The sequence below is a fragment of the Theropithecus gelada genome, chromosome 13 (assembly GCF_003255815.1).
Source record: "Theropithecus gelada isolate Dixy chromosome 13, Tgel_1.0, whole genome shotgun sequence".
Lineage (NCBI taxonomy): Eukaryota > Metazoa > Chordata > Mammalia > Primates > Cercopithecidae > Theropithecus > Theropithecus gelada.
This window is the reverse complement of record NC_037681.1, coordinates 27,303,528-27,322,584: the sequence shown is the minus strand read 5'-3', so window position 1 is coordinate 27,322,584 and position 19,057 is coordinate 27,303,528. Positions and strand designations below refer to the sequence as shown.

The 19,057-nt window shown below is 40.6% G+C and overlaps 1 protein-coding gene across 1 annotated transcript; it reads right to left on the bottom strand.

Moving 5' to 3' along the window:
• Window positions 1-211: 211 nt before the first annotated feature.
• RSAD2 (radical S-adenosyl methionine domain containing 2) lies at window positions 212-17,868 on the bottom strand. Its single transcript, XM_025354794.1, has 6 exons — window positions 17,369-17,868; window positions 12,933-13,094; window positions 9,297-9,526; window positions 6,111-6,260; window positions 2,746-2,778; window positions 212-684 (listed from the first exon to the last, which is right to left on the bottom strand). Exons 1-6 carry the CDS (start codon window positions 17,709-17,711, stop codon window positions 520-522), a joined length of 1,083 nt encoding a protein of 360 aa, XP_025210579.1. The 5' UTR covers window positions 17,712-17,868; the 3' UTR covers window positions 212-519.
• Between the last annotated feature and the right edge of the window lie 1,189 nt (window positions 17,869-19,057).

Sequence of the window (19,057 nt, the reverse complement as noted above, 5' to 3'; positions counted from 1 at the left end):
GATATTTAGCAAAAAATATTGACTCTGTCAAACGAACAAACCTGGAACAAGAAATGGCTTCAAAATGGAAATACAGAAATCACAGTAAACATTGTTTAAAATGTCAGATCCAAATTAAATATTGCCCCCACAGATATCACTAGAGCTTATTTCTTACAAATGCACCATCGAGCTAAAGGTCAGGTCCTGTGTATAGGGACCTTGTCTAAGCTTTTTTGGGGCCATTATTCCTGTGTGTATTCCCTCTTTTTAGCTAAGTCAAACTCAAAAACAGAAGTGCTGTTTCAATAACAACAAGGTTATAAGTCAATGAAGTAAAGTTCGTGGTTTTCCATTGTCTCAGGATTTGCTATCCAAGTTATTTATGTGTTCAGTGACCACAGGTAATCAGATGTCATGTGCAGCAGAAAATCAGGTTTTCAGCCACTGGGAAATACCAACGGGATAGCACCGCAGACAATGGCAGTCACTCCAGAGGTTTTCCCACTGGTGTGTTGAAGTCTCGTTCCACTTTCCGCTCTACCAATCCAGCTTCAGATCAGCCTTACTCCATGCGTATTTTCCTCCTCGCTTCAGAAACATCTTTTCATCAAATCCACTGAATTTTATAGCTTCTTCTACACCAACATCCAGGATGGACTTGGAAGGGTCCTTCCGTCCCTTTCTACAGTTCAGAAAGCGCATCTAGAAAATTCATAACAGAAACTGGTATATTTCCATGTGATGAATCCTGTAGAACTCAATCTACAGTATTAATCCCAAATAGCTTTTGATATTCCAGTCATGTCGACAGATATTTTTTGAAATCTATGGCTGATATTGAACCCCTTGGACCGCATCTCTCTACTCAACCAGCTCATGATCTGGTGGAAGAGGCTGGGCTAAGCATAGTGGACACCCAAGTGCACGATAAACAGAATGATATGCACTCCGCGTGGGCAGATGTAGCTCCACTGGGGGAAGGGGTAATCGGGAGAGGCTTCCCCCAAATGCTGACATCTGAATTATGTGTTGAGATTTTAAATTGGAGGGAATGGTATCATAAAAGCACAGAAGTGTGATATAGCATGATGTACTGGGGAAATTGGAGGTAGACGGTATTTCTGGAATAGAAACGATGTGCATGTATAAAGTGCATGCATATACACACGTAAATATTAATAAAGGCTTGTTTTGAGAAAGGGAGAGAGGATGTAAAGAAAGGCGCTGCTGAAGCAGGCAGGTGCCAGATCAACAAGAGTCTTCTATGACCTGCTAAGGCTCTTTGTTTTAATCTTATTCCATCCATTTTCATTTGTTTTATTCTGTCCTATTCTACCCTGTAGGCAGAAATGATTTCTTCACACTCCTTACGACCTACACTGAGTGTTTCATAGGAGCACAAGTAATACTTGTTGAAGCAAAATGTTATTCAATTGGTAAAAGCAAATTTTGGTTCAACTATGTGTTTTCCAAATATGTGGAGACCAGCTAGCTTGCTGAGGGATGCTGGTCAAAATCTCTAGTCAATCATAATAATTTCCACTCCAAAAATAAATTGTTTGAATTTTCCTCTCTACCTTGGACCCAGAAACTGAGTATTTTCCTTATCACCTTTTCCCTTACACTCTATTAAGAAAGCTTATATTGTTAAGAAATGAAATGGCTATAAACACTGATTGGTTAACTTGAAAATAACAAAATACCAGCTGGGCATGGGGGCCCACACCTGGAATCCCAGCATTTAGGGAGGCCCAAGAGTTCAAGACCAGCATGGGCAACATGGCAAAATCCAATCTCTACAAAAAATACATAAAAATCCAGTTGTGTGTGGTAATGCACACCTGCAGTACCAGCTACTTGGGAGGCTGAGGCAGGAGGATCACCTGAGCCCAGGAGGCTGAGGCTGCAGTGAGCCAAGATTGTGCCATTGCCCTCTAGCCTGGATGACAGGAAACCCTATCTCAGAAAAAAAAAAAAAAAGAAAAGAAAAGAAAAGAAAAGCAAACATCAAAAGTAACAGTAAGCATTTCTCCAAAAGACAAATCCAATTTAAATACGGAACTCAAGGTGGCTGGAGCTCATTTCTTTAAAATACGTCTTCAAATGGACTTATTTGTCCTTTGCTAGAAAGAGTGGCAAAGGTTATAGATCTAGAAAAAAAAAAAAAGACAGAGGAAAGGGGGAAGTGATTTGTTTTTCAATTTTGAGAAGCGTGGGTTTCCCTCTTCCTTTGGAAGGCAGTGGGGGTAGGAATAATATCAGTGGTGTTTGGAGCAGAACCATAAGCCTTTCCTCACCAAAGCTAAGGTTTACCAATCAGAAGACAAACTGGCTGTGTCTGGTTTCTCCAAGATAATGAGAAGAGTGATACGGCCAATAGTGCTCCAAAGTAGGCTGGATGCCGTATCTCAGGAGAGCCTCCAGCCCAGGACTACATAACAGACGACTTTGTTGTGTGTGATAACGAGTTCCATGTGACATCCACGGATGCATAGCTATATGGCAGACAATATCACGTGGTGCTCAGTGCAAATCAATGCTGGGACCTGGGTTCAAGCTTGTGCTGTTCCAGTGTTTAGCTCCACGTTTGACCCTGAGAAGTGAGGGCTCTGGCATAATCGTAATCACTGACCATCAAACTGTGAAGTGCTAATTAAGAAGGACAAATAGGTACTAGATAATTATGCTTATGGAAGTCAACTCTGCCACTGCTGCTAATTAATTAATTAAGTGATAATTTTATAACTCATTGGAAATACTCACATATTCATCCAGAATAAGGTAGGAGTCTTTCATCTGCAAAGGAGAAGTTAATACAAATTTAGTTTCAGGTGCATTTCTCAGTATGTGAGCTCAACTGTCCACCTGGAGTGTTTGCGTTGTTATTATTTTGGATCCAGCATTTCTCATTTCCCTTGAGTTGCCTTTGGCATGGCCCTCGCAAGACAAGGCTCTGTTTGTGTGCATTCGGTTTCCAACAGATCACAGCAGGCCTGGATTCTCTGCTCTTTGCTGAAAAGGTCAAACATCAGAACCTTCTTCCTGCAGGCTTCCCTGACAGTGAACTCCAAGGCAATTTCCCCATCCCTTCACACTTTTGGAGAGCCCTTTTCTTCTTTACGTGGTATTTCCAATGACTCTGTCCACCATGTATCTAATTTCCCCCTTTTCAATTTATGAAGCAGAACTCTCTTGAAAGCTACTTTTGGGAGCTCAAAGGTGGATTGACCTGAGGGTTTTAATATTACCCTAACATTACTTGTCAATAGTTATGCCCTCTATACATATAGAGCAGCTGTACCTGTACTGCTGATGGGAAGGTATTCCTTCTATCCCTATCCTTGTAGATAGGGGTCTGCAAAATTGTTTTCTGTAAAGGGCCAGATGGCAAATATTTTCTGCTTAGCAGGCCACACAGTCTGTCACAACTAATCAACTGTGCTTTGCAGCCCAAAAGCCACCACAGATGATACATAAGAAAAATAGCTTGGCTGAGCTCCCCTGAAACTTAATTTATGGGCCCAGAAAAACAGCTTTTACATAATGTTCACAGGCCACAAATACGATTCTTGTTTCGATGTTTTCCCTTATCAACTCTTAACTTGCATCCTGTACTACAACAGGTGGCAGGCCAGACCCGTCCCTGGGGCCAGCGTTTGCCAACTCCTCTGCAGGGATAGGAGCAGACCTGCTATTGAATGTCTAGTGGGGTACCAGTAGCATTAGCATCATCTGGGAACTAGTTCCAGGTGCAGAGTGGTGGGCCCACCTCAGACCCACTGAGTAAGGGTCTGCCCTTTCACAAGATCCCAGGTGATTTGATGAAGTTTGAAACAAACTGGCTAAAAGGTTCGTGGGCTTTGGGGTCATCAAAATTCAGATTTTGCCCCTGATACAAGTCTGGTAAATGAGCACCTACCACTCGGCCTCTTGGTGTATACAACGGAGATGATAAAACCTGGCTCATGAAGCATTAGTGAAAATGGTGATGAGTCAAAGGGATAACAGCCCCTCTTACAAAGGAGGTACTCAGCCAGATTTTCTTTAATGTCATATTAACTATTTAATTAAGATTGAGTTTTAAAATATCAAATAAAATAGTGCATAGAGGAAAACCTCCTCTACCCCTTTCTCTTCTTTTTCATGGTCATCCTGTCCGCCATTCCGGGATTTTCTTATTCGTGTTCACTTCAACATTACCTTTTAAACTTGAACCGTTTACCTAGAGCCTCAGAAGTCTAAAACATAAGAAATGAATGTCTGCTCTTTGAGTTCCTAGCATTACTTAAGCATATGGGGTAGAGATTTTCCTGTATGTGTATTTTTGGATGGCAGATGGAGAAGCTGTTTTTAAAATAATAAAACTAATACTTAAGTTACAAAATTTTAAAGTTCAAAAAGTTAAAAAGGTGAATAAAACAACTCATAATTCCACTACTCCAAGATAACCATAGGAATATGTAGACATGCACTTTTTTTTACACATTAGGCTTAAACTTCAAATTAATTTTGCATACTGTTTTTTATCTGTACCTACTGTTATATTATCAGAATTTCTCTTTGTCACTTAAAAATTTTTGGAATATGCTTGTTAGTCAGTGTAACATTTCATTCTGTGAACCTACAGATTTACTCATTCTCTTTATGCTGAATGACAGGCTATCTTTAATTTTTTTGGTATTCTTCTTTTATTTTTTATTTTTTTGTGAGACTGAGTCTTGCTCTGTTGCCCAGGTTGGAATGCAGTGGCATGGTCTCTGCTCACTGCAAGCTCCAACTCCTGGGTTCACACCATTCTCCTGCCTCAGCCTCCCGAGTAGCTGGGACTACAGGGACCCGCCACCACGCCTGGCTAAATTTTTGTATTTTTAGTAGAGACGGGGTTTCACTGTGTTAGCAAGGATGGTCTCGATATCCCGACCTCGTGATCTACCCGCCTCGGCCTCTCAACGTGCTAGGATTACAGGCGTGAGCCACCGTGCCCAGCCAGTATTATTCTTAACACTGCAGTAACATATCTTCACATAAATACTTCTCTACATCTGTGAATATTTCATGTTTTAAGGTAGAATTTCTAAATTCAAATATGTGGCTATTTTAAAGGTTATAAAGTTAGCAATTCGTTTTCTAGGAAAGTTGCAATAATTTATACTGTTGCTAACAACATGAACTTGCCTCTTACTGCAACTTTATGCTTCATATTTTATTTTGTATTTCTTTGAATATAGACAATATCAAATGCCCTTAAAATATTTATTCACCATTTGTTTTTCTTCTGTAAACTATTTATGTCCATTGCATGTTTTGCTTTTTTGGTGTTAATAGATTATTGATTTAAATAACTTTTTATATATAATACTTTATACAATTCAGTATAACATGTTAACATATTTCACTTTTAATTTTATGACATGTGTGACATATATTTTTAATTTTATGGATTCAATTATACTATCAATTTTTTTTAAGTTTGTATCTTTCATTAATAAAGAGGTTCCTTATTAATGGATTTTTTTCTGTAGCTTCTGAGAACACATCTTTAGATCCCCTGCTTCTAGTAATACCTGAGAGTTCCACAGTGTGGACATGTTTTGGCCAGCCTTGTTTTATCTGTGTATGAAATTTGTGGTAATAGGATGGATCCAATTGTCATTCCATTAGAAAACTAAACAGGAAACATTTCTTCTACATTCTATGCAACATAACAAAATTATACATAGAGATTATTCAACTAAATAAAGTGATAATATTGATATCAATAGAGTGGTATTCGTTAGTTCTTTCTGTGTTTAAGGGCTATGTCATACATGTATGACACATAGGGAGCTTATACATATATGAATCATATATAAAGAATATCTACATGAATCTATGTACAATTGTATCGTCTGCAAAGTACCACTGTATCCATCATGGATAGAGAAGCTGAAGCTCTCTAAAGACCCTGCAGCTGGGAGGTGGCAGAGCCAATGGCAGCCCTCAGCCCGATCTGCCCTGACATGGCACTCCTCCCACTTCTCACCACGAACCCTCTAAAATAACGATGTGTGGGACCCTTGGCTGAGAGACTTCCTTCTCGGGAGTCAGTCTGAATGTATGATGATAAAACAACTTTTGCTTTATACAACCTTCTGGTTAGATTCAGGCACCAAACAGGACACTTCTTTGTGGCGCTCCAAGAATCTTTCAAATTCTTCATCACCAATAACAAATCTTTCTGCTTCTCTTAGAGCATCTTCTCCACAATTCTCACCCTCAATTAAGAGGCACTGGAACACCTGAAAGGCAATGGTAGCATTTGCTTTGCAGAGAGCTTCCATTATGTTTTCCCCCAAACCTCACTCCCCTTTTACAAGCTTTATTTCTTCTGAGTAAACAAGACTCTATGAGCTGAGGAACATTCTAGAGAAATATTACTTTGCGGAAATGAAAGCTAGCCCTGAAATTTAGGAATATGCTGTTAGAAGCACAAACATTCTTAAAATATAAACTTTCAAAAACTTGTCTAGATTATGTTTGATTGAGTCTAATAATATTTTCTGACAATAAAATGATGGGTATTTATTGAAAAAATATAAACTATAAAAGAGCATAAAAAATAAATCATGTGTAATCCCATAACCAAGAAAAATACATTTTAAAAACATTGTTTTCTCTGCTGATTTTTAATATATTCTTATAAAAGCCTCTAGTGTATGTCTGTTTTTCACTTAAAACCTAAGAGCAGTTTTTCAAAATCATTAATATTCTCTTTTGACAGTCTTTTAGGTGAACAAATGTGTATGTATGAGTGTGTACAGTCTATTATTCTATACATACTACCATCGTTTGAAAATAAAATTCAGTCCTACAAAAGGCAAGAAGTGAAGAGACTTGCCCAAGGTGACAAAGGGTGACAGCTAACCCAAGACAGAGCCAGGACAAGCCCAGATCTAAAGGGTTTCCATGGAAAGGATTATTCTACACAGAATTTCACTAATATCATCATCTGAACCACTCAGATGCCACTGTAGTCAGATGAAAAGGAATTGTCAACACTTCAACGTTGCCTTTTTTGCTCACTCTTTATTTTCCCCTTCTTTTTTGCTCCTCGGTCTTTTGATATTTGCTTCCACTGTCCCCTTTGCTTTTTGCTTTCATGGTTTCTTCCTTAAAAGACTGTGAGCATCTTGGGAGGGATCATCACCCATCCCCATGCCCCATTCAGGCTCAGGGTACGGAGAGGCCTGGCAGGGAGGGCCCTCCCATGTAGGTTTGAATCATGAGCAGACTTGACTATCAAAGAAGACATACATCACAGGCATTTTTTCCCAGGGACTTTGACTCCAGAATCAGCCAGCTAGAATGGAAGGGCCTCTGCAGGAGAAAACCAAGCTGTAGGAGCTGAAAGGGGAACAATATTGAGGGCGTGGGATTGGGCATGGAAGAGTAGAAGGAGCTCCCTCCTGCCATGCTGCTGGAGCAAGCCTCCCGGTCACAACAAAGCCTCCCAATGAGTAATCGTATGCTCAGTGCTATTGTCCCGGGGACACGGCTGGTGACACCTTCCAGCCCACAGCCTCATGGTGGAGGAGGCAGCCTCAGGAAACCAGGTTCTGAGTGCAATGTACGATTGGACTAAGAACAGGCACCTGATCCAGGAGCATCAATTTACATCAGTTGGAAGCCTGCATATATCAACAATCTGGTTTTCCAAACAGGCAGAAGCTAGCCTTCCACCAAAAGAGTCAGGATCTTGATGGCAAATCTAGAGTGAATCAGATGAATGGAAGCCAGTGTAGGAGTCAATATATCTGAGAGAAAGGCCATGAGGTAGGAGAACACCAAGCTTGGGGAAAAAATACTTATACATCTGAAAAAAGGATGCCAAAAGACAGCAATGAGGAAGACAGTAACAGGAAACATGGGGCAGAGGAGAGAGGTGGGGACAGGAGAGGGGCAGGCAGGAAAGTCAATGTCTCTAAGGTAGCTTAGCCCTCCAGCTGGAGCCTCTGCCTTCCTGGTGGATTGTGTTCCTGTTTTTCCTATCAGACCTCTCTCTTTAGCTTTTCTCCAGTTCCTTCTACACCTAGAAATGAGGCTGATATTTCATGTCCTTATACGTGTAACCAAAAGTTCAAGTTCAACATACCTATTAAAATTTTTTCAAAGTAGCATCTCCAGCTTCCCCTAACCCATTTCCACATATTACAGGACAGCTTCAGGAAAATGATAGAATATCCCTTTCCCTCCTCCCTAACTCTATCTGGAATGCTGACATGGGATTAAAAGAAATAGCCAAGGCAGCTTTGAAGGAAAACCTGTTCTTTGTGCAGGCAAGCCCTCTAGTCTGGATGTGGCTTTCTTCTTCAGGTCTTTGCCACCTATGAAAATTCTTTCCATTTTTCAGAGCATAGCCAAATGCCTCCTCCTATACGAAGCCTTCCGCTTAAGCTCAGCCTCTTTTGCCATTTCACGGTATGAGCCATTTCACATAGCTTTCTATTATGTGACTTTTCCCACATCTCTTTTTGTGTGTTTGTGCTAGCACTGCGCTCTGCATCTTATCTTTCATTGCATCTATGCTGGGCTCCAGACACAGGCGCTGGGTGGCTATACAAGAGTCCCCAGGACTGCCTGTTAGAAATACATGCTTGTGCAAGCCCTCCCTGCTATGCTTGCCTTCACCACAGGCCTTGTTTCAGGACAGCAGGTATGAGGCCCAAGAAACTGCTTTTAAACAGCCTCCTGAGTTGACTCTGACAAGCAGTCAAAGGTAGAAACCTGGGATTTTAGTCATGCATGTCTGCACACAGTGGGAGCTGCATATACGGAGTTGGCTTGCATGTGTGTGGACTTCAGGCTTTTAGTAGCTGGTAGTGGCGCCAGCCCTAAAGCATGAATCTGGGTGTAAAGGTCCCATTTTGCTACAACTTGGGGATGACTTTACCCCTAATGTCTTCTAGAAATTCACTGCATCAGAATTTATGAGGAACCTGTATCTGTCCATTCATAAGCCAAGAGTTTTAAAAAGAAATGTAGGCTTTCTATGAACATATTATTCCAAACATTTCCAAGCACTGAGCATATTTTTTTATGTTTATCCTCACAATATTTCCAAAGGAAATCATTTCAAGTCTTCAGAAACGGGAAGTAAGGCAAAGAAAAGTACAGTTTTAAGTCTAACAGAGCTGAAAGACCAAGAATCTGACTTCTGGACTGGCTTGCGAGGTTCAGAGTTCTCTTGTGTCAGTATTATTTTCAATTTCATTGAAAAAAGTCATTCCTGAATGTTTTCTTGAAGGAAATCAACAAAAGCGACCTTGTGTACTTACTTTCCAGCGGACGGGGTTTAGTGCTTTGATCTGTTCCGTCATGTCCTCTTCCACGTTGAAACGATTAATGACAGAATTTATCTTGAAAGCGACTCTATAATCCCTACACCACGTCCTCAGCTTTTGAAGGTTTTCCACATGGTTCTTCTTTCCTTGGCCACGGCCAATAAGGACATTGACTTCCTCATCAAAGCTGTCACAGGAGACAGCGAGAATGTCCAAATATTCACCTGAGGGAAAATGATCATTTTTAAACTTTTCTATCCAAGCACCAAGCCCCTCAGGCTATTATATCTCTTGTGATAAAATATATGTTGTTTTAATTTTTAAAAAGACACTTTTCCTTATACCCACGAAACTCACTGAGATATGAATTATACTTTCTTCTTATGTCAAATAAACTTGAAAAACTAAATATATATGTAAAATAAGGATGCAAATACTTAGTTGATTATTTGAAAACTCTGCACATGTATGTGTGTGAGCACTTACTGACATATTTAAATATATCAGGTTTTTCATTTATTCCTGCATACAAAGTATGTAATTTCTGAGGCAGGTAGATATATTTGGATGCCTATAGACTTATTTATGAACAGTTACAAATTTACTTCTTTTTCTTTCCATCACACAGATAAAATTGCTCTGCTGAAGATCCCTAGTATTTTTGCTAAGTTCATCAGCTTCTTCCGGACATCTCCTTAATAGTTGATTCATCATCTAAATATTTAGAAACACTCTATGTGATGTCAATGACAACTGTGTTAGATGCCAAGAAAACCAAGAGAAAGGGAAGCCTGGTGTGGGAATAAAGTGTAAACAGACCCTCCTTGCAACATGGTATGTGAAGAGCTGTGATAGCATGTCATTTCGGGAGTACAGAAAGTGTTCACAATTACCTTCGCTTTGGTTTCTGTCACACTAGTTTCTGCTCCACCTCTCTTATTACCCCTCCAGTTTCCTCTGCTCCTTCATGCTATCCACTTATCTCTTAAGTACAGGCATTCTTGATGGCTGAGTCACTCCTTGCAGTTGATTAAGTCAGAGTTTTCCTAGTTTTGTGACTTTTTAAGAGTTGACTGCTTTTCTTAAAATTACTTTCAAATTATAGAAGCTGGAAATTCCAAAAACTCTTTAAGCAGCTATCCTCTAATATTACAAAAGGAGTCATTTTGACTCCTATTTTGGGCTAATTTTATTTTATCCATATGTAACATATGCCCTCAAAACATCTAGCATAAACTGAAGCCAGAATAAGGCAACTGTCCATGATTTAAAACAACTCGAAACATTCTAAAAATTGATCTCAAATAAATTCCTAATGGCATATCACATTGTGAAAAGGCAAGTTACTGAGCACCTGATCTCCAAACAGACCAGAAATTAAGTTCAAAACCAAAAATGCAGAGACTTATCAGTTATGCAAAAGTCAAGACAAGTCATCTGAGGATCTGTAAGTCAATTGCTATCTTCTGCCCCCCTTCCAACTTTTGCTGTATGTCCATGATAACTATCCTCCTGTTCTCAGCTTTTCCTTGCCAAAGCTCTCGGGAAGAAAGATTTAATGGAGCAGATCTGTTTGCTCAGTCCCTATATCTTTCCAGGAGAACCTGGAACCATGGTGGAATCTTGGCCAACCCCTGCATATATGGCGACTACAATATTCTACGTATCATTGGTGAGGTGTATAAACCTGGGGCAATGGAGCATGTTAAATCAACTTTCAGGACTTCTCAAAGTCAAGACTTCTCAGGATTGTTTAGCCAGATCCACGACTTCCTTGGTTGCATTGTTGGGGTCCTGAGTTTCCGTTCCAATAGCTGGTTACATAGCAGCATGTGCATAAATGACCAGCCCTGTATAAAGCCTCAGACTCTAAGACTCAAAAGGACCTTCCTATGCAAACACATTCCAACTATGTCCCTCTAGTTCACTGCTAGAGAGAAAGTACAACCTGTGAGGCCTGGGATGGAGAAGGACTCAGGGTCTGTGTCTGGACTCTCTGGACTCTGGTGATATATATATGTCATTACCCTGCTGTTTCTGTTCTGTATCCTTTACTCTAATAAACCCTAGCCATGAGTATAGCTGGCTATTGAGTGTTGGAAGTCCTTCTAGCAAATTACCAAACTTGGCGAGGCAGTGGGGTTCTAAAACAGCTCTCTTCATCCACTCAAGCACATGACCCATCCCTGACCCATTGAGCCAGAGGTGGAAAATTAGCAGCTTATGGGCCAGATAGGCATCTGTATACATTTGTTCCTCACAATGCCTAAAAGTATTTCAAATTATTTACAAATGTTTATAATTGTATATTTTTGATCTATGTTTAATAATTTGAGGATCATCCAAATTATCTTGCGGCACAAAAATCAATGAAACCTCTTAGCTGGCTCTCCGCCCATGCACTATAGGAATAGGGCACAGTGCTTCCCGTCCTCCAGTCTTTGTGCTTTCCTATTGTCTCCAAGCTGCTGACAGTGACTTTTCTTATATGCTTCTAAATTCACTAATTTATACCATTTTCTCCCATAAGCCTGAGAGATTTGACCTGGACGTGCAGCACTATCCCTGATCTGCACACCACAAAGACATCCTGGATGACTGATCTTAGAGGAAGGGCATTGGCTGGGTACCCACCCAGAAAATCCCGCCAGGTACTCTCCATCACACTGCTTCCTCAGTTTCTTTTTTCTCTCTCTGAGTATGGTTCCCAAAGTTCACTTTTCAACCTCAGACCACCTGTGTGACAAAGTGCCTCCCTTCACTACCGTTTCGGTTTTACACGCTGCCTTGTAGGCCTTTCCTGATTCACCTGCACCTGACACCTTGACTCTTCTCTACCTGCTTAACCCTTATCAGATGGACCCTCCAACCCACATCCACAGCGTCCCTCCCCCACAGTCCATGTCCGCACCATCACAGATGGTGTACCAGAGATGTCTCAGCAACATCCTCAACAGATTATAAATGCAGCTTCTCTTGGAAAGACTTCAAGTCTCGAACAGCTCATATAAACAAGAACAGAGAATTTTACTATAATAGGTTATACCTGTTTCCCAACATGACAGTCCATATAAGAAGAGCTAATGTTTTCCAAGCCCTTGCTAAGTTTCAAGCACTGCTCTATGGACATGACATCTGCTGAAAACTGCGAGGAATCTCAGCAGACTTAGAATTCAGCGGTTCTTAATTCTGGCTACACGGTAGAATCCCTTGGAGCTCCCCATATTGGCCAATCCACACACCACGAGGTTCTGATACAATTAGTCTATGGATCCAGTCCAGTCCCAACAGAGATATTTTATTACAAAGCTGTCAAATGTGTTAATTTTCCTACCTAGTGTCTAAACTAAGGCCATAGATCTTGTATTTGCTAAATTGCAACGTACAAGATAGTCATCTCAGTAATAAGGTCTATTATCTAACTTGCCAAACTTGTTTACTGAGAGCCCTAACGAAGTAAAACTGCCATAATGCCGTGCACAGCTTGAAAAGCGATTAGAGTTAGCAAGATTAGTTTTTCCTCCCTTCCAGTTCTCCTCAGCAGGTCTGGCTGAAGGCCCAGGATGGAAGGAAATACAAGAACCAACAATAACAACAGCAGTAAGGAGAGTGCCATCCCATGAAGCACACCATAATTCTGGAACCACCTCTCCCGGATCAGGCTTCCGTTGCTCACGATGCTCACGCTGGGCAGCTGCAGCTCTGTTTTGCAGAACTTCACCAACTTGCCCAGGTATTCTCCCCGGTCGTGAAGAAATGGCTCTCCACCTGAAAAGTTGATCTTCTCCATACCTGTGCAAGGTGATACATGAATTTTACCACTTCACAAATATACATTATTATTTTAATAGCAAAAGTAATATTTTCTCAATGTAAAAAAAAGAAATAAAATTTTCTCATTATCTTCCCCTCCCCTAACCCTAGTTCTCAACACCAATCCCACCCAATGGGAATAGCATATGTTTAATTTGGGGTCTAAACAGGGATGCAGGGAATTGGTTACACAGATGAATAGAATTGCTCAGACACCAAAGGGTACAATGAGGCAGCACCAGGATTTGCAAAGCAGAAAGCCACATCCCTGCCATGCGGCGTGACTGTCCACAGGCCAGCTGCCAGCCAGGGAATAACACTCCTCCTCACTCTGCGTTTCCCATCCCCACTCCTTGTCCTGGATTCCGTGTCGCCCTCTCTCTTGGGCTACTCCCTTATTTTAGAAAATCCCTTTACAGGCTTCCTGAAAAAAATGTAAAAGCAGGAATCTGGAACTTATATTACTGGAATATTGGAGTTTCTAAATTTAACTACTATTTTCTTATCATCTTCCTTTCTATATCTATCCTGATTTTTTGGTCTCATTTTGGCAAGACTTTGCCTTTTCGTCTTTCTATTAAGATTTTAATTTTAGAAACCCCATTTTTAGTTCCCCAGACACTTCCATATTCTGACTATTCCTTTCCAGGCATTCTATTCTTGTTTCATATATGTAATTCTTTCTCTTATCTCTCTGCAATTACTAGTTATAGTTTTTTTGGAAGTTTTCTTCTTCCTACATCCTCTCTGGGTATTTGTTTTGGTGTCTGCCTTTTCTTTTGATGTTTTTATTTGTTCATTTAAATTTCAGTGTGGCATAAAATAAGTGAATGGAATTTATATGATGAAGGGAGGGGCTGGTCCAAAGGAGGGTTTCACTAGAGAGAGACAGAGAGGTAAACCGGTTTATTCACAGAAAAACCTCCAACTGCTAATATCCTTGGTCTTTACTTTGGGGTCATTTTGTTTTCTCAGAGAAGAACATCTGTCTCTTGCATGTGTTACACACCCACCTGCCTGCATTCTAGGAGGATGGGGTCTACGTTTACCCATCTGCCTGCCTGTGTTCTAGGAGGATGGGCTTGTGCGTTATACAGCCACCTGCCTGCATTCTAGGAGGATGGATCTATGCGTTACACACCTGCCTGCCTGCATTCTAGGAAGATGGGCCTTTGTGCCATACACCTGCCAGTCTGCGTTCTAGAAGGACAGGCCTATGCGTCATCCACCTGCCTGCCTGCATTCTAGGAGAGTGAGCCTGTGCAAACCTCTTTTTGGTCTCTCTTAATCTGTATCTGGTCTCACCATACATCACCCAAGGTAATATGGTTAAAGCTTTCAACCCTTAAATAACCCATGGGGAAGGAATTATTATCTGGTTTTTAGTGCAAGAATTGAAGCCAAGAAAGGTTAAACAACTTGCTGAAGATCATAAGACAAGAGAAAAGTAGAGTTAAGGTACATGCCTAGATCCAAAGCCTGGAGTCTTTATAAGTAGAGAAGCCTCCAGGCTGGTGTGCCTGGAACAGTTTTGGTTTATAGTAAACAAAAGAGTATCTGTGAGTTTTAGTGCCCCCTTTCACGCTCAGACGTCTCTATCATTGGACAGTGAGACATTATACCACCTATTTATGATCCATCATGCTGGGAGGCAGCTTGAGTGACACTCATTATAACCCGAAAACCAAATAAAACATAATTACCTAAGTAGTGTGGTGACGTAGTGGCAGATAAACTGTAGAAAGTAAGACAGGGGCCTGGCCAGTGGCACAGAACTGCTAACAGTTTTAAGGACTATATTTAGAAGGGATGGAAGAATAAGGAAATGGAAGGAATAGAATTTAGAGGCATAGTTAAGATCTTAGACAAGGAGTAATTGATTTACAATAGTGTTAACATGCACGAGTGATCATATTACAGCCCAGATCTGATGCTCATTATTTTTAATTCTATTCAGTCTTTCTGAATAGAATTTCAAAACAGTTTAAAAGCCAGAAAAGTAAATAGTATATTTTAGAAGCATCTTTAGCCAGAATAGTAAATTTTAATTTTAAATACAATATATAAAATGTATATTAAAATTTAAATTTCAATGTAAATGTAAACCTTTAATTACCACCGACAGAGCAGGAACATCGTCATCTCAGACAAACACCACCACTTCAAGTTCCAGCTCCCTTTCTGGCCTTACGCATTTTAAGGAAGTCACTTCTCTTCTAACTACAAGCAGCCAGAAAGAGCAGACAGTAAAACACAGATAAGACAGCTCGGGCACAGAGGGAGGTTGAGGGAAGTCTCTTAGGTAACTGCCAAACTTCATTCTCATACAATGGGCCCCAGTAAAACAGTGGGCCTTAATAAGCACATTCGTTTCTCTTCAGTGCTCTAAGATAGGGAAGCTAAAAGCAGATTCAGGGTGGGTATGCCTGCAGCTGCGGGAAGATGTATGGTAACAGACACGCAACTCTCCTTCCCAGATAAACACAACAAAGAGAAACAGAAGCAGTCCAAGCCTCTAATAAACTCTCCCACCCTAAATCCTTAAAACTCTTGGTCTGTAAGAGTATGGGCTCTGACCTAACTCAGCCACAAGCCCCTATCAGGTTTGTTTTCTCTAAAATAAACCTGTCCTTGACTGTGGAGCCACCTTTTGTGATTCTTTCCTCTTTCTTTAATTCCTACAACCAAAAAAATAGGTTTCCTCCATTATATAGAAATCTCTCTTACAGGAAAATACAACCTACATTATCCTGTAAGCATTTCAATTAACTTTGGTTTTATTTACTTAAAACAAGAGGATATTATATAAAAGTATTAATTATAACTATTAATAATTTATCTTTTATGACAAAATACATGAACATTCACTTGTTTGTGCCTTGTACCAACTTTTGAGATTGGTTTATCGTTATCATTATTATCTAAAGATAATTTTAAAGATCATGGAACTGATACTCAGAAAAGCTAAATGTCTTGACAAGTCTAGAAAATGTTAGAGCAGAAACTCAAACCCTGGCCTTCTGAATGAAAGTCGAAATTTCACTCGACATGTCTCCTTATTCACTCACTCATGCATTCATTCATTTATCTAAAACATTTCTTAAGCCTCTATTACATTCTAGACATTCTGCCAGGCATGAAGATACACAGGAGGGTAAAATTCAACCTTGGAATGCAATTTCTTTGAGGAACCAGATATTTAAAAAAAAAAAAAAAACTGAACAAAATAGTACATTTTAAAAAGCTGCAAGACACATTTGTAGCAAGTGCCATGAGTTCACAAGTGAAAAGTAAAGGGCATAATTATGGCTGCAGAGAACCAAGGAGAATTCAAAGGAGCTTTGAAAGTTCATCAACAAAGATTTGAGGACAGACATTCTAGGAAGAGACAACAATATGACCATTGTCTTAGCGATTTTGGTGTTTGAAGAAAATGAGTGTGACTGTTTTATGAAATTCATCAGGATGCACACCCAGAATATGTGTAATATGGTGCATGTATGCTATGCTTTCGTTAAAAAGTTAAACAAGGAGGGAAAGAAGCTAGAGATGTTGCTGAAGTTACTAGCTGAGAAGGTACTCTAAGAAAGACAGGAAGACAAGGATGGAAGGAAGAACAGATCTGGAGTGGAAGATGTTGCATTCGAAGGTCACATGCTGAGTACTCTCCAAGATGCTGCCAGTTACTAATGTGGTGATACTCAGTAAGCATTCTTGAGAGCTAAGTCCTTGACATATTTGCCAAAAAAATTGTAAGGCTTCCTATTAAAAGAATATACACAAACTCAAATATAAGATTCAACCGCTGCTGTTTTTACGTCAAAGTTTTTGTTTTTGTTTCCAACTTTCCTAATTATTAATAACTGTTTCTAGAAAACCCAAATTCATTAGTGTTGTGGGCAAACTCAGAAAGTGGTACAATCTTCCCAAACTGCCTCTTTCCAAACACCGAGTGTAACAGGGACCTGCCCTTTGCATAGACCCCTGCTCACTTCCAAGTGGCAGGAGGGACAGGTTTGCTCCACAAATCCCCTGCTCCAGGCCAACTCTGTGATTTAGGAAGGACTAGGTGCCCACTCCAAAATTCACTGAATTATTTTCTCCTAGGACAACATGCTCACCGTGCAATGGCAAATGGTGACCTTGAGTTTTGGAGAAGCTCACCAGCTTGTGTGTGCCCCCAGCCCCTTCTCGCCTTACCCTACTGCCGAATGGTTGAGAATCCTGATTTCTGTCTGGGACCATGGACTCACCAGCTTCCTTAAGCAAAAGCAATCCTCTCTTTGCTTCCTCAAGGGGCAGCACAAAGGATGTTTTGGCTGTGTGGAAACAGAAGCCGCATTTGTAGTTGCACTGGCGAGTGAAGTGATAGTTGACGCTGGTTGGGGTGGTGGACAGAGGAGGGTCCTCTTCCTCCTCTTTGGTCTCATCTGGCTCTCTCCAGACCAGCTGCTGCTTTGTCCTCTTGGAAGCTAGCAGCCAGGTTGCCCTCAGCCAGCAGAACAGCGGGACAAGGCTCCTCCACAGAGAGCTCAGAGGTTGCCTGAACACACTCAGGAGCTTCCCAGCAAAAGCAGCAGGCGTGAGTACCCACATGGTGGCAGACGCCTGGAGCACAGCAGTCCCTGTATGCCGGGGACTCTCTTTATATAGGGGTGGAAATCAGCAGTCTCTGAGCAACCTGTCATGGGGAGCAGGACACACCTTCTTTGACCAACACTCAGTTGAGTTAGAGTTTCGATTTTTCACACATGAAAGTGAAAGTTGAAACAGGGCCAAGACTGAAGACTAGAGATCGGGACCAGCATTCCTGGTTTCTCTACTCACGGCTGCCTCAGACCCCTTGTATTATAACAGTCTCTCTAGCTTGATGTAGTTACAGATGAGGATAGCAGTCTCTATCAATATCCAGCTTTCTGTCTGATAGAGATAGACACAGGGGCATTGATCAGCACGCTTTGTACTTGTTGCATTGCTTTCTCTTGACATAGCCAAGTAATAGTTTTTGCTCCATCATAGTGGGGGTGGGGGGGGGTCCTCAGGAAAAGTTTCTTTTTAGAGCCAAATAATAAACAGACTGATTGGCTGGTGGAGGATGAGTACAGGATCATTCACCTCAAGACCCCTTTCAGATCACAGTAAAAACGCATGGAACAAAAATTGAATTTATGTCTTAGTCCATTAGCTATTCAGCCTAATGTATGCAAGGTGACAGTGTTAGAATTTAGGTATTTACATCTTCCTGTATTTTCATATCATTTTTTATAGATGCTTTTAGTTAGAGGAAATCCAGTGCTTTTCTAAGATGCTTCCTAGTTGGTGAGAATTACTGCGACCCATCGTTTATTTATCTTTACAGTTTTCTTAGAAAGCCTTGTTGACCTTTTTACTGAAATCTTCCTTTTAGCCGTCTTTCATCAGAGCTGTGTGTGTGTGGTCTTGTGCTTTCATGACACCTGTAGAAAGCTGGAAGAGTCCTAGTAGCTGAACTTCCAGAGCCACAAATCATGTAGCTGGGTGACTTTGAGTAAGTGACTTCATTTCTCTGGATTTCCATTTCTTTATCAGCAAAGCCGCATATCTCATGCGATTTTTGTGCAGAGTAAAACTGCCAATTTTTGAGAAATCCAGAGAAATGAAGTTTGCCTGGCAAACTTTAAGTGTTCAGTTAGGGTTAGCTCCTGTTATTCTGATCCTGTCATATTCTGAATTGAAACAGAAATGACTTATTTTACTTAAAATAAAACATTAAACATGTTTAACTTAACATTTAACATCTGCAAAATTGTCTGCTTAATGATTACCAAATATTCAACAGTAGCTATATCTCAAGTCCTTGAAATCTCAGCCCAAAGTTTCTTAAACTCTCAGGCCATGGTCTTGCACAATTGAAAATCACTTTTTGCTAGATCTCACTTCTGCATACACGTGTGATCATGAGA